Source organism: Danaus plexippus, chromosome 24 (assembly GCF_018135715.1).
Source record: "Danaus plexippus chromosome 24, MEX_DaPlex, whole genome shotgun sequence".
Taxonomy (NCBI): domain Eukaryota; kingdom Metazoa; phylum Arthropoda; class Insecta; order Lepidoptera; family Nymphalidae; genus Danaus; species Danaus plexippus.
This window is the reverse complement of record NC_083552.1, coordinates 2,631,739-2,647,338: the sequence shown is the minus strand read 5'-3', so window position 1 is coordinate 2,647,338 and position 15,600 is coordinate 2,631,739. Positions and strand designations below refer to the sequence as shown.

At 30.8% G+C, this 15,600-nt stretch overlaps 1 protein-coding gene across 4 annotated transcripts in view; it reads left to right on the top strand.

The window, feature by feature from the left end:
- The window catches only part of LOC116775838 (ankyrin-3-like), an 82,354-nt gene that overhangs the window by 27,721 nt on the left and 39,033 nt on the right, over positions 1-15,600 (top strand). For all 4 annotated transcript variants that reach the window (XR_009753116.1, XR_009753115.1, XM_061524433.1 and 1 more), the window contains exons 2-9: positions 8,857-8,964; positions 12,571-12,673; positions 12,949-13,142; positions 13,355-13,510; positions 13,878-14,079; positions 14,496-14,620; positions 14,908-15,054; positions 15,330-15,459. Coding sequence is in view for 2 of the 4 variants with exons in the window: in XM_061524433.1 (XP_061380417.1) it covers positions 8,857-8,964; positions 12,571-12,673; positions 12,949-13,142; positions 13,355-13,510; positions 13,878-14,079; positions 14,496-14,620; positions 14,908-15,054; positions 15,330-15,459 (1,165 nt within the window). In the remaining 2 variants the exon portion in view is untranslated. The remainder of the gene's footprint in view (positions 1-8,856; positions 8,965-12,570; positions 12,674-12,948; positions 13,143-13,354; positions 13,511-13,877; positions 14,080-14,495; positions 14,621-14,907; positions 15,055-15,329; positions 15,460-15,600) is intronic.

Sequence of the window (15,600 nt, the reverse complement as noted above, 5' to 3'; positions counted from 1 at the left end):
CCCGTTATATATTATATTCTATGCTCTTCTCTTTCACGCTTCATCATTCTTTTCATTTAATATTATCTATATTTATTAATTCTAATAAATTATAATTCTCTTGTATTACAAACGTATTTTCTGTATGTTTTAGTATAGCACTAGCGTTCCTTAAAGAAACAGGACAAGGTCTTAACTCGTTAGTTATTCTAGTTGTGCTTAGCGTACAACATAAACATACACATGTATTTATGACTCGGCAACAACAAATGTCTTATATAAAAGGTACTACAAAAAAGCACGGTATTTTAATTGCTTAACAACAATTCCTAAACGTTACAATAGAGTAGTGTGTATCGTTATTAATGAATTAAAAATTGCTTTATGTTTAGAAAGTATTAAATTTCAACAAAACGAAATGACCAATATTTAAAATTCATATTCTTCATCATCTACGTGATCCCGAATAAAACGTCCGCATCACGGAACACATTTAAAGCCGATTGAAAAACATCGACTATTTATAATATGAATTAATATCGATCGTGCGGCTTAACCCTTTCAAGAGCTTAAGATATTTTGGTTGGTAGACATTAATTAAGTATACAGCGTGGTTTATTAATGGATTTATATCGCGTTTAGACGCATTTTATACTGCTCATTGGAATTTATTGATTTGATATAATTAAAATGAAATTTAAATTAAACAATATTAATCTAACATTATAATATTAAGTTAGTTAGTTAATACTATTTAGGGAACATCATGTATAAATGTCTCTTCTGTGATTAGGGCTTTATTTCTAATATGGCACTTAACAAAACTGATTGCTTGTCTATATATAGATAGTTTCCTTCAGGATGAACAAATTATTTCTCACTAGAAATAGATTCCCCTCATATAACATACAGGGAAATATTTACGTATTTTTCATACATATTACTCAAGTATCGAATTCACTTCACACCTATACCTACATATACATATATATACATATATACTTTTTCTCTAACAATAGAGAAAATATTATAAAGGTAACAGAATAAATTAAACTTATTCTAGAATAGTTAAATAATAGATTATAGAATAATCTTCAATAGAATAAGATTATTAATATTCAAGAAATCCAAGTGTTCTTGACCTAATTAAGTAGTTCCAACGCCTATAAGACCTGGAGATAAAAAGACTAAAGTCTTTTATAAAACCTAATATCTCCTCGACATTTAATTTGTAAATCAAATTTAATTTTGTAATACAATTATAAAATAATAATAATAATAATAATAGGAACCGTGTATATTGTATTTATCTAGGTTTTTAAACGTCATAAATTCAATTTATATATGCAATATAATTACTTAAGGTGTTATGGTGTATTCTAGTGCAATGAGTCGTAAAAATCTGAATTACGTAATTTCTAAAAAAAAAAATAAGTTTTTTTATAGTCTTTATGTTTATTTTACAATTTTCATATCGTTTTTGATATAATTATTTTATAATTATTACGTGAAAACATTGAAACTGTCTGTGTTTAAGTGGACAGCAAAACTGGTACTAAGGTCCAACTCAACTGCAGTAACGTAACTCGCATTGATCCGAACTTTCTGCCTTCAAAACGATATATTGATAGTACTCTGTTGACCTACTTTCAAAGAACAGTGTGGGTAATCAGAATCAAAATTTATTACTAGATTAAACAAACTGTAACACATATAAGCTGTTCTTTAGAATAACAAGTATACCTTAGAATTATTACTATTTTTGTTCCAGAATTATTGTACGTATACATGTATCTCTCGTTGATGTAGAACAAAAATTTTTCGGCCGTATATTTGTTGTTTCAAGTGACTGGTGTCATTTGATAAACATTGATAAACGAAATTGAATGAAGTGAGATAGAATATAGTATAAAATATATTAAAGTGGATATTATTATTTTATTGTTAAATTTATAGTCACACTAAAAAATACAAGAATTAGTTTCTTAAATTAATTTTTATTTTTATTACTTTTTTTTAAAGTAACTGTTATGTATAAAAACCGATTGAAATTAGACAATTCCTAATTCAATACCATAACCTTTATGTAGAAAGAGTTCAATAAAAAGGTATATGTGTAATATGAAATGCGCCTGGCATATTACTCCTGCAATGTTGCGTTCGCGTGTTAATTTACTTTTATGTAACAGGAGTAAAATATGCCTTTAGACATCTCCACTATTTATTTACCAATAAAATAATGTAAATTGGGGAAAATCATATAAAGTTCAGACATAACGAGCAAATTCTTAATAATCTTACATTTTTATAGGATTCTTTATGGTAACGAGGACTTTGGTCGTCGTTAAAAGGTAAATCAAGATTTATATACCTTTCTATTATCTATTTAATAGGATTTGTTCTTCGTCGATTATTGATACTCTTGGGATGCAACAAGACACTCGTAACTCAGTCGGGCGTGTCTTCCATACATGTCAATGTGAAAAACAGAAGAAAATCTCAACATACAGGACATAAGGTCCAAATTTATTTGCACTTATACATTATTTGTTTGCAGCGAAGATCTTAAATCAATGCCCGTCTGGGATGTAGGTTATACTCTATGAATCCTGTTTATCGAATTGATCAATGTCTTACCTTATTAATATTAAGGTGAAAGCTCTTGTATTGAAGAATTACGAATAAGATATTACAAAACAAAGGGTTTCATTATATATATATATATAGGTTAACTAATAATTTCAAAAAAAAAAGTAAGTGGAAACATGTGGATCATTATCAGTTTTAATACATATATAATAAGTACGATTTAAAATATAATAATTATTAAACACTAAAAAAGAGAAGTATGTCTTCAGAACAGCTCCGTAAATAATTAGTTACTAAATGATTCCCAACGCTTCCAATCAAATATTTTGAAATAGAACGAGTCGTAGTTCAAGGAAACAAAGGCCAATTGGATAAATACGTGCCAATTGTGCCATTACAACTGAATCTGGACAAAATCAAGGAAGCCATTAGAAAATTGTACTTTTCCCGTACGAATGTAGTTTTATTGTAGGACATTATTTGTTTGACTCTAGCAACGTTGTGGTATAAATTAATTTACTTCTATTATAATATAAACAGACATTTATAAAAGTGATTGTTGTATTAAATTATATATTAAATTATAGATGAATTGATAGTATTATATATATATATGAAGATAACGAACCATTGATGTTTAAGAAAGATAACACATCTAAGAAAACAGTTTTTCAGAAAGTTATTCCACTCGTAAAACAACGGACAAACAACAAACAATACACTAGTACATATAGTGGCGTATTAGTACAGTGAATTGTTATCGTGAAATGTATTTTTACCTTCGTAAATATGTTAGATATTCTCGCTTCGTTTCAATTTCAAGAATAAAGAACTGTTTTTCAGAAGAAATAAATGTATGTGATGCTGATAAACAGTTTGTATATAAATTCAGTATATTTACTAGCTGGTATAATTATACTAGACACAGTTAGTAATATTTCATTATATATTATCTGTCTTTTTTTATGCTAAAGGGGGCAACCGAGCAGACGGCCTACTTGACAGAGGTAGTACCGTCACCCATGGACATCCGCATCATAGTAAACTGTTTATACTATATACAATCGTGCGAATATTTATCACCTTAAAATCTTAAACTCTTTAAGTTCGACTATGTAAAATCTTTGGAATGTGCGGATAAAAAAAATATTAACGGATACATTCTATGATGTTGCTATAGATTTTAAACAATACGAAGTTCTAAATATGATTTATTTATTTTTTAATATTAAAGCTAATAAGATCTGATGAAAAAACATTCCTGGCTGAATTATCTTAAACAGGTGCTCGATTTGTTGACATTTGCAGCACTCATCTATTTAGGTATTATGACTTTTAAATGTCATTTGATTTTGACAGTTTTTTTTTTAAATAGTAGGCAATGGTATGAATGAGGTTTGTTTCAAAGCGAGGTAATTTTCGTTGTCTATATTTCGTTGTGTATTTGCTATATAAATTAAAGAATGTCTTCACGGTATAACCGCGTTAGCTTCCCCTGATGCTATTAACTCATGACGCAATATTGATTGAGTCGGATGTCATATCAATTTATAATTATCTTCGACACAGCCTAGCGTTGTTATAAGGAAATTTGTACTTTATTTAATACCTTTAAAACGACTGGGTTGTAGTTTGAATGTTTTTTGTCTGTTATATTGTTTGTATAGAATTAAATTGAACAGATTTAAGGATAACTACTGTTTGATATTGCTATATTGTGTGGCATATATTATATATCATGTAAAAATTTACATGAATAATTTCAATGAAACTAATATTTTCGGATGGACCTCGCGTTTTATATTATTTTACACTACACACTCCCGACGTTTCGTTTATTTTGCAGCAATCGTGATCACGGGCAGACGAGATGAAAATTTCACATTTTAAAAAACACGTTTTTTTAAAATGTGAGAATATTAGTTTTATTTAAATGAATACTGGCGAAATTCTTACGTTTCTTTATTTTTCATATAAAATATTCACGATTTGTACACATTTAAATAGGTCTACAAAGTAGTTACAATTAAAAACAAACAAGATAGAACTACAATTACAAAAATAGTTACAAGTTACTCCCGGCTACTATCTTGCGAAGTATTCAAAATAATCTTGAACTTTTTTATGTAATTTTTGTTTTAACTCATTGAAAACTACACATTTAGTTCATTATTACATATTTTAGAATTAATTGGAAAACCACTAACAGGTAATCTTATTTTTTTTGTGTTTTGATTGTCTTGTGTTCAAAAAGAAATATACAAATTAGCTGATATTTTTAAAGCAGTTCGTATTACAAAACATAGAATCTTATCTCCAAGTTTCACTTATATCAAGGGCCTACATAACGGAAAGTAACGGTGGCAAATTTGATGTTGTCGAAGTAATGTTCCAGAAAATGTACACATTAAAACTTTTCAGTACATCCAAATCTGATTAAGAATGAATTAACAGAATGAGAAAATTAAAAGCGTATAGCGACAGTCTAGATAAATCAATTATGTAGTTCCATTTGTGCTGAGAGCATTTTTAATTTCTTGAGCAATTTTCTTTATAGGAATTTGATATAATACATAATATAATGATCGCAATGCTTGTGTTTAACGTATTTTGCTGAGAAATTTGAACTTTTATAACCCACGAATTGAAACTTCATAGATCACAAAATGTTTCTGATCGTTGTATTACAATTTCGTCGATCGTGACTCCGCTTTCCGTTTATCGAGATCGAGATTGATTTTAGTGCTGTCATTTTTTTATTGGAACAGTCAACTTCATCCGCTTACTTTGTTCGTGAACATTACTTCGTTATTAGCTTGTACTTCAATTTCCTGACGTTTTGCTTTCTAACGTATACATTATTTATTTAATGATGGCAATTTTTTTAATAACATCAACAAAACATAAATTGTAATGAGGAAAAGAATACGTAATGAATGTGTCGTAAATTTGCTGTTGTAAAGTGAATTTTTCTTTCGCTATAACTAATAATTTATGTAATTTTTTAAGAATATCAACGAATATAATTGTATGGTATTATAAAATTATATATTTAAGATAGACAGTATGTGTACAATACTGAAATAATTATATTTTTTTTCGTTGTAAATCAACAATCTCAACAGCAATATTAAAGTTAAAAAAGATTTTAATTCAACACGAAACTATACAACAGAAATACTTTTTATTGTAAAACTGATATTAATTTTTTTCGGCAACATGATAGAGATATGTCATATATTTTTTAAAAAATCGTGAGATTCATCCAATGTCGCTACGTATAACGAATGGTCGTTCACGACTGTCACTGGCGGAGCGTGTCGTGCGCCCGCGCAACGTTGCCGCAGTACCGAGATGGCCGTGTGGTGCGGAGCGCGCATACTGCCTCTAGAGAGACGCGTCTACAGCATCACGCTAGTGGTTGGTTCATATATGTTAAACGACACCAGTCTAGACTAACTAGACTTCTATTTTATCATAAATTTAAAAGCTTGTTGTGAACCAACGCAAAATATCAGACTAATGCGATTATATTTATACCGATTCAAAAATAAAAGTTATTGTTATATAAAAGGTTCAAAGGAAATAATTATAAACTGGCATATATTGTGTTTAGTGTTTATTTTTATTAAGTGATTCCTAAGTGATAAGTTTGTTTAGCTCCTCACACATATTTCTATAAATGTGTTAAGAATAATATTGTTATTTAAAAACGCGAAATTCCCAAACAATTTATTAATTTATTCTGTTAGTTTTTGTTACGTAAATTACTTTTCTGTCCGAGTAAATAGAAATAACTTATACAAAATAAATTAATTCGTGATACTTACATTGTTTGATCTGATTCGAAGGCTTCATTCTCATTTGAAAACACTCTTGGCTAGATGCAAATCTTCTGACATCTGTTTAGTTTACAGTTTTTACAAAACGATTGAGGTACGTAGTTTTTGTTTAGTTCGTGCAACAGTTTCTGTTATTTCACTTGATCAGCAATTTGAGATAATAAAACATGTTAGGAAAAAAATTCTGTTATGTCCATCGTGATAGCGATGTGGTAATCAATATATCTGGGATTCATCTCTAATTCATTATACAGTTAATTTGTTCTGCTTTGGAAACCATTAAAGAATATTTTTTGTTATAAAATACAAGAGAATTCTAATGTATAAAGCCTTTCTTACATACATTATCATGATTTCTTTTCATTCATATAAAACCTCATCGAAAATATGTTCCAACTGGAATTAGTAGCTGGTAATTACGAGTATAAAGCACTGAACATACTAAAGAAACTAGTTTTCCATTGTCCATTACGAGAATTACTTCGATGTCTTATTTTTCACAACGCCATACCGATATAATACAACAGCGTACGAACTTAAGTTTTTTACATTGTCACGGCACATAAAGGAGTTAGGAGAAAAAAACGAATTACATCAAATGACGCACTGCTTTAAGCAATCAGCTCCTACTTAATGTTTACTATTGATAACGAGCAAAGTGATTGTTCTATGTTTAGCTTGGCTTATAATTAGAGCTTAGCTTATTTTATATAAGCATGAAAGAAGATCGTTGTCTTTACGTACTTAACTGGATACTATGCCCGTTTATAACGTAACTATGGCCTTAGAGATGAGAGATTACAGTATTTTCTTACTTTTTTAAAAAGTTATTGTAAATAAATATATATAAATATTTTTTATGTCCTTTAGTGTGTACAAAGAAATTATATTTTCTGTAGTTTTATTATAAATTATTTTAAAATTACAGTTCCTCGATTTTTATTTACTAAAAAATGGCTGAAAAAATTATTACCTGACATTTATTTGATGACGGAGGAAAAAATATATATATTAATCATCATTGTACAGTAGAGTTTTTATAAATTTATTTACACGGATTATTATATAACACTGTGTTTATAATTCTCTGAATTTATACATAGAAATTAAATAAGCCTCTAACATGTCATTTCTAATAATGCAATCGAAACCGTGAGTCAAAGCTTATATTTTATATTATAAGCACTGCAGTTTTGCACGTGTTTGTTTGTTTGTCCAACTCACAAACCAACAGTAACTACTTACAAACTTACGTTAATACAACAGAGGGGAAAATTGGCAAACTTAAATCGATTAAACAATTCCGCGGTCATAAACTAGTTGCTATTTATATTGTATAAAGCAAGGTTCAGTAATTTAACATAATTTAAATTCAAATCTTGCTATAAAGAAATATATTATAATAAAAAAAAGTCGTTAGAGTCCAAGAAAAACAAAACACGCTATTGTAAGCAACATGATATTTTCTATAATTTTCGTCAGCATTTCATACGATACGAGTTTAAAAAAAGTTTTTGGTAAAAATAATATTTTATATCAAGCCAGAAGATAAATTGCAACCTAACTTTAATATCCGGTGTGATTAGTATTTGAAACAGATTCTTTAGTTTGCATTATACGTTGATACGATTATACTTATAACACAAGTTTATATAGATAAATAAATGTTAATGATATCTAAGACTTTGCGGATATTCATTCAAATAAAACTGATATTTTCGGATTTACTACGCGTTTTTATTATTATTTCAAACGACGTACTCTCGACTTTTCGGTTACTTTGCAGCGACCGTGATCATGTGCAGATAAATAAATTTTGTGGTGCTTATTAAATAATAATGATGTATACATGCTGACATAGTTTTTGTTAACTAGTAACTAGAACTTATACAATAATTATATTAGAAAAAACATTGTTTAAACAATTGCTTCTTATAAATACGGTTTGCACGTTCATCCATCACACATACACACATACATTCTGAATACATAATGAATCTCGTTAAAGTTAGACCGTTGATAAACTGATCTCTTATAATTTAAACATATTATTTATCAATAGTTCCAATAACATATTTTAATATATAAATAATGTATAAGGGTGCGTTTCCCAGAAACAAAAATCTATTATAATGGATGTATCTCCATACGTTCCGAAACGGTTTTACGTTAATGAAAATTATCGCAGCGATTTGTTTACTAATAAATATTCAAAACATAGTCATAGCGTATCGTAATGAGAGCGGAACGATCTCATTCAAAACTGAATTAACTGAGATAAAATATTTTCAATGGATTAACAAATCTGAATGCTACGTCCGTTACACAAAAATTATTATGAATTTAAGCCACTTAATAGTTTTGTATGTTTACTCCTATTATTCGGTTTTCCAACTACATTAACTATAATTATTGTGTAAATTAATATATATATTTTGATTTCCAGATAGACCCCAACACAGCGTTCTTGCGCGCAGCCCGCGGCGGTCAGCTAGACACAGTCATCGACTTGTTAGACTCGGGGGCTGTTAAAGATATAAACACATGTAATTCGGTGAGTATTACAATGATTTGACCGCTAATGTGTGTACGTTCGTCCATTACATCTTAATGTAGGAATGGATTTTGATAATATCTCATTATCTTAATAAAATATCAAATTCAATAGCCTATTTGTTACCAAAACACAATAACTTTTGTCTTAAAAATACACTTAGTAAATAAGTTTGAAGATTTTGTCTAGTTAATGTCAATAATAAGAAACATATCCGAATTCGCTATCACGAAAATCTCGATTGAGTCTATTCCGATTTCTCATAAATTAATCACCGTACTTCAGAACAAAATCTCTTTGCTTGGTCAATAAGTTTCTAGTATCAATCTCATATTTACTGTCGACGTAATATAGTTAGGATGTATATTAGATTACTTCATTTAAGTAGCAAATAACTGCGCAGCGTAATCTGTTAAAGGATGCGACCTTAGAACTCTCTTGAGGCCAGTTGTTTTACTTCAGTTCATTAGAAGTACTTAGTCTGTTAGTGTATAATATGAAAAAAATACATGTGTCTCAAAGTTTCTGCTATTAAGGAAAGTTTTAATATAACTCAAAAATGTTCGCTGAATAAATGGACGGCTTAGTTGTAGTTTGAGGAGTTGTGAGATCCAGTCTATATTGCCGAGTAGAACCGGGTGACCCAATAACTCACTTTTGCTTGGGTGTACCCTATAATGATAATGTACACTTCCCGGTACTCAATTAATTTCTACCATTACGTACTTTCAATTTAGGCACAAACATTTTCACTACTGATTGCACTTGGTTAAAAATAGCGTGTAAAACTTTACAATTATTAATCTATAAATAAGTGTCTAAGTAGAAACATATTAAAACATAGATACTTATATTGTTTCGTTTATAGAATATCTTCGATAATTTCTTTTAATTTATATATATGTACATATATTTTGTTGAAAATTTCATTAATGTCGGCGTGGCCGCAGGTTCCCGTGTAATGCAAATTAATCAAACCGATCCGCGACCTCGCCCTCGAGGGTCGGAATACGGGCTGAATTTTTTTTAACATATTTATATTAATTTAATTACTATAATGAGAACCACCTCCGTGTGGATTGAAATACTCCTGATTTTCTGATATCCATTTTAATTATTAAATGAGAAAATTACAACGTGAAATAGATTATTTATGTAGAACAAATATATTTTACGTGATGTTTATTTATAGTGCACTTTTAGTCTAATTAAGTTATATCTTTCTGATACACCTGTTTTCAAAGACTCGTCATTTGCCTGACTAATCAAATTACCCTCCATGGAAAATTATATAGCAAAAATATTTTGAAAAATAAATACGTGTTTTTGTATGTGTAAATCTCTTAAAATGTCACAACAAGCTACCTATGCCTGCACTGTACTAGTGGGTTGCTTCTTGAAACAAATCTTTTACCCTGGACTTAGATTTTTCTTTGTAATTTGACTGTCTCATATACAGGGTGTCTTAAAACTGTATTATTGAAGAAGCTGCGACAAATGTAATATCAATAGTAGGATACATTCACAACTAACTAAAAGGAACCGAAACATCGGGATTACGTTGTTATAGAATAATTAAAAGTGCGTAGTATCGGAAAAACTTAGTTTAATTTAATAAAAAGGTATTTTTAAACGTTACTTGGTCAATATTACTGATTCTTAAAGTGAGTTTACATAAATAAATGATTCAAAAAATGTATATTGCATTGTTTGTTTATCATCTCGTCTGTTCCATTCAATATTAAATTTTGTCTTAATTACAGTTAGTGGGAAAAGGATTGTACTACAATTGCGTAGAGATTGGGTTGTTTATTATTAACCCTTGACGAAAATAGAGGGGTACGTGTGTGTGTGAGTGTCCGTTTATCTGTGGCACCTTAGCTCCGAAAGGTCCTTTGCTATCTTTGGTTATGTCAGCTTGCAGTGTAAGACTCGGAAACCTTTTCACAATGACAAGACATATTTGGCGTATTATTAGGTATGCGATTAAGTGCTTGACACTAAGTCCTATAATCGCAAAATGTGTTGTTAAAAATTACGTAAAATTTATTTTTTTAATGGTTTAGTTACGCAAGTTTTATACCATCTGGTCACGTTTAAAGGATTTAATTTGAAAATGCAATGACCATAATTGTTTTAAACAAAACAAGAAATGAAATGAAATGAAACGTCATTCAGAACTAACTTTAATTATTAATTTTTATGTGAAAATTTAGGTACGATGAAAAAATAGCATGTGTTATAGGGTATATTATAGAGGGTTGTCAATTAACTTAAAATTTATAAGGTTATTTCTGAGAGATTTATTTATTTATAATATTTTTGCAGGGATATATATACAGTAAACAATTTTACATAATCTTTCGGTTTAAGGTGCGTCACGTAACGGAATTATGCATGTATATACAAATATACGAAAATAAGAATTCACTGTTTGAATGTCATATTAGTATTCATACTGGATTTTTAAAAAAAAAAAATATTTGGATTACATTTTAAATTTAGAATGGAATCCATTACAACAATAAAAAGCAGCGTTCTTTGAGCCAATATATCTCTCAAAGAAGACTCAGTGGTCATCTAAATTAGAAAAACTTGAATAAAACAATAATTTACTATATTTTCTTTTATTATGGCAAAATTAAAAAAAGAAAATTGTATCTTAAAAAGACGAGGTAAAGTTCATTTCTGTTGTTCAACATTATATTCATTACTTCATTTAAATCTGAAGATACAAGACACACGCTCTGATAACAGAGAATGGTAAAGGAGATTATTGTTGTTTCATAATAAAAAACAAAACCGTTCCCTTAGAATACCAAGGAGACATACGAGCGAATTGAAATCTGAGTTTTTTCTTCTACTTTCATAAAATAACATAATAATAAATATGTTCTAAAATATTATTTTAATAATATATAAATAAAAAGTTCATTATATAAGCTATTATTGTTACAAACGCGGGCGACCTTCGTTGGAACTAATACGTTCCGCTCCGAGGAATGATTGCCTGCAGTGTATATTTACATCGAGTGACATGACTCGGTTCAAAACGTCATTATTATACTAACTGTTGCCTTTGACATTACTTTGTAGTGACAGCATTAATGAGAGAACTCGTTTAGGGAAACGCTACTAACCAAAAAGAAGATGAAGAACTCATTTAGCACCGATTGATTGGGTGGTGTCAGCGGACGTTGAAAACTTGCACTTAAAACAATTTTATCATTAATTTATTTGAGATTTTATCATTAATTTTTTTGAGAACATCGTGTCCCTCAAACACACAAACATTTTGAACAAAAAATTTTTCCATTCGTTTTATTGTAATCTAAAAGGTAGTATATGTTTTCTATCAGACTTCAATATATAAAAAGAGGTTTAATAATCGCCGTAAAAATAAATGAACCCATTTTTTTTGTCAATGTACAGGTTAATGAACGTTCGATTTCAATCACAAAAAGCTATTTCTCTTTGAAGTTTAAAAATGTTTTTTCTGTTTACGTCAACTTTTGTTAGTAAAACCGATCTTTATGAATTCTATTTAAAATGGTTTTAGAATTATTAGCAGATATAAATTTTAATGCTTTTATTTTTTTTTAACAGAATGGACTCAATGCGTTGCATCTAGCCGCTAAAGATGGTCACATTTCAGTGGTAGAGGAACTCTTGAAGCGCGGTGCTACAGTTGACGCAGCTACAAAGAAAGGTATTGATTGCCCAATCCTTCATTCATTTGTCACGGTCTTACTTTATTCGACACACTATATTGCATGCTATAATTTTGTTTTGTAGTTGTTGTATTGCCGATTTTCTATAGAACGCATTCCAAATGATGTATATTTGATGAAAATTACAAATAATATCCCTGTTTCTTGATGAGTTTTTACTAACGACCGAATGTCCAACGATTGCTTCTTATGTCGAAAATTTTAAGATGTATTTACCAACAAAATTACATGCTAACTCTGTTGTTATCATCAGGCAATACAGCTCTCCACATAGCATGTCTCGCGGGGCAGGAGTCGGTAGCGAGAGCGCTTCTCGGCGCAGGGGCGAAGGCCGATGCTCAGTCTGCTGCAGGTTTCACACCACTGTATATGGCGGCTCAGGAAAACCATGCTGGATGTGTCAAGATGTTGCTCGCCGCTGGAGCCAGTCAGACCCTCGCGACAGAGGTTAGTCAATACTCTAGCATGAAATACATCTTCTATCAAGGATATTCGCCTAAATAACTAGCTATAAGCAAATTAGATTAGCTACTAAATTCCTATGTTGCGGTTTATTTGCAACAACCGTGAGCACGGGCAGACGAGATGAAAGTGCAGATATATTACTACGAATATATAAAACAGTACGATGCTTAGGAAGCTTCACTGATATTTTGCAGGATGGCTTCACACCTTTAGCGGTGGCGATGCAACAAGGACATGACAGAGTGGTCGCTGAACTGCTAGAATCAGACACTCGCGGTAAAGTAAGACTACCCGCGCTACATATCGCAGCTAAGAAAAACGACGTTAAGGCAGCTACATTGTTACTCGAAGTAAGTTTTTGGGACAAAATATTTCATGTTGTGTACGACATAAAAATGCAATGTCTGGGAAATTCTACTATGATCATGCAATACGTGTAATCTCGATTCTTAGGCCTGGCGAGTCTGCCAATAATTAGGGAAGATGATGTGTACATAAAATTTGCGTTTTTAGCAGAAAATAATTAATTTTATTTGTGCTAACATAAATAAGCTATACAAGTTGATATGTAAATCAAATTTTTGTGCAACTTTTAAAAAACTTATAATATTTTATTCTTTTCGTAAAATTGATACAATTCTTTCATATTACGAATGTAAATCTTTTCAAATCTTTGTCCTAATTGTTTGTTACATCGCTTGTCTCTAAATATTTCAGAACGAACACAACCCTGATGCTTGTTCCAAATCTGGCTTCACACCCCTGCATATTGCAGCACACTACGGCAACGTAGGGGTGGCGAAGGCTTTGTTATCATCAGGGGCGGACCCTGGCAGGGCAGCCAAACATAACATCACGCCTCTACATGTAGCCAGCAAGTGGGGGCAGCTGGCTATGGTAGACCTTCTTGTTGAAAACGGTTCGTAATACATAAATATAGAAACTCCTTATAAACTATTGGACAAAGGAGGCTTTATATAATGTTCCACACTGTTTAGAAGAACAAAACTCTATTGTACCATAATTTTTGTAGTCCATGTCAATTCAGTCATAGCATGATATGAAAACCCAATTAGATATATGTCATCCAGGCTATTAGTGTATATTATAATGCTAATTGTAGACCTTTATCTACGTTATTAGTTTTATTATAAAACATTTCAAAATTTATATCTCGCAAAACACTTTTTCAATATAAAAAGGACAAACGAGTTCGTTTTATCCTACCAGCATTTATGGAACACATGACAAACAGCTGTAAATACTTCATCTGTTTGCAACAACGGTCCATTACACCTGGAAAAAAATATATATGACAGGGGTTAATAATTCCAGGAGGAAATATAGCAGCAATGACGCGAGATGGATTGACGCCTCTACATTGTGCAGCTCGTTCTGGTCATAGCAATGTGGTATCTAGACTTCTACAGCATGGAGCGCCCATCACAAGCAAGACAAAGGTACACAGTGCAAACATTTTGTAATAAAACGATTATGTACGACATAACGTGTTATGTACGATTTATTTTGCAAACAGACGGAAATTTTACTTGAAATTAGCAAAAATTCTTCAACCAGATTCGTACCTGCCACTTTTGGAATATTGTCTCCCAGTCCCTTGTGGGACTAAGCATATCGTGCCTTTAGTCAAGTCTTAACCCAAAAGACTTGTATAAAAGATGAAGGCTTTTGTACAACATAAATCAATAAACCATTTATTGTACCTTTATTTTTTCTTTTTTCACAGAACGGTCTTACCCCGTTGCATATGTCGGTTCAGGGTGAGCATGTTGAGACTGCACGTGCTTTACTATCAGAGGGCGCGCCCATTGATGACGTCACTGTAGACTATCTCACCGCTTTGCACGTGGCCGCACACTGCGGACATGTCAAGGTACTGGCGGTGTGAGAGAGACAGACAGATAGTGTGAGAGAGATAGATAGGTAGTTTAGAAATAGAAAAAAAGGGTGAGGCAAAGAGAGAGAGAGTGTGTGAAAGGCTAATTACGATGTGTTAATGAACAAACTTTTAGCGAGAATTACATTAAAATCAAAATGAGAAAATGTCAGGGAAAACATTTTACTGTACTATTTTTTTAAAGGAAATTGTCATTCACCACTAAATAATATACTAAAGCACTTAAAAATATTACTATATTCCTTTTCCAGGTTGCGAAATTACTTTTGGATAGAAATGCAGATGCGAATGCCAGAGCTCTAAACGGCTTCACACCACTACACATTGCATGCAAGAAGAACAGACTCAAAGTTGTTGAACTGTTACTCAAATACGGAGCGAGTGAGTGATCCATTGATTGATTTTTTAATCCTCAGTACTTGAACACAAACCGTATCTCGTGTAACTCAGCTCTAAAAATGCTAAGATTTAAATCATTCCCATATATGTTTATACATGTATAGCCTGCCTAAGAATAATTAT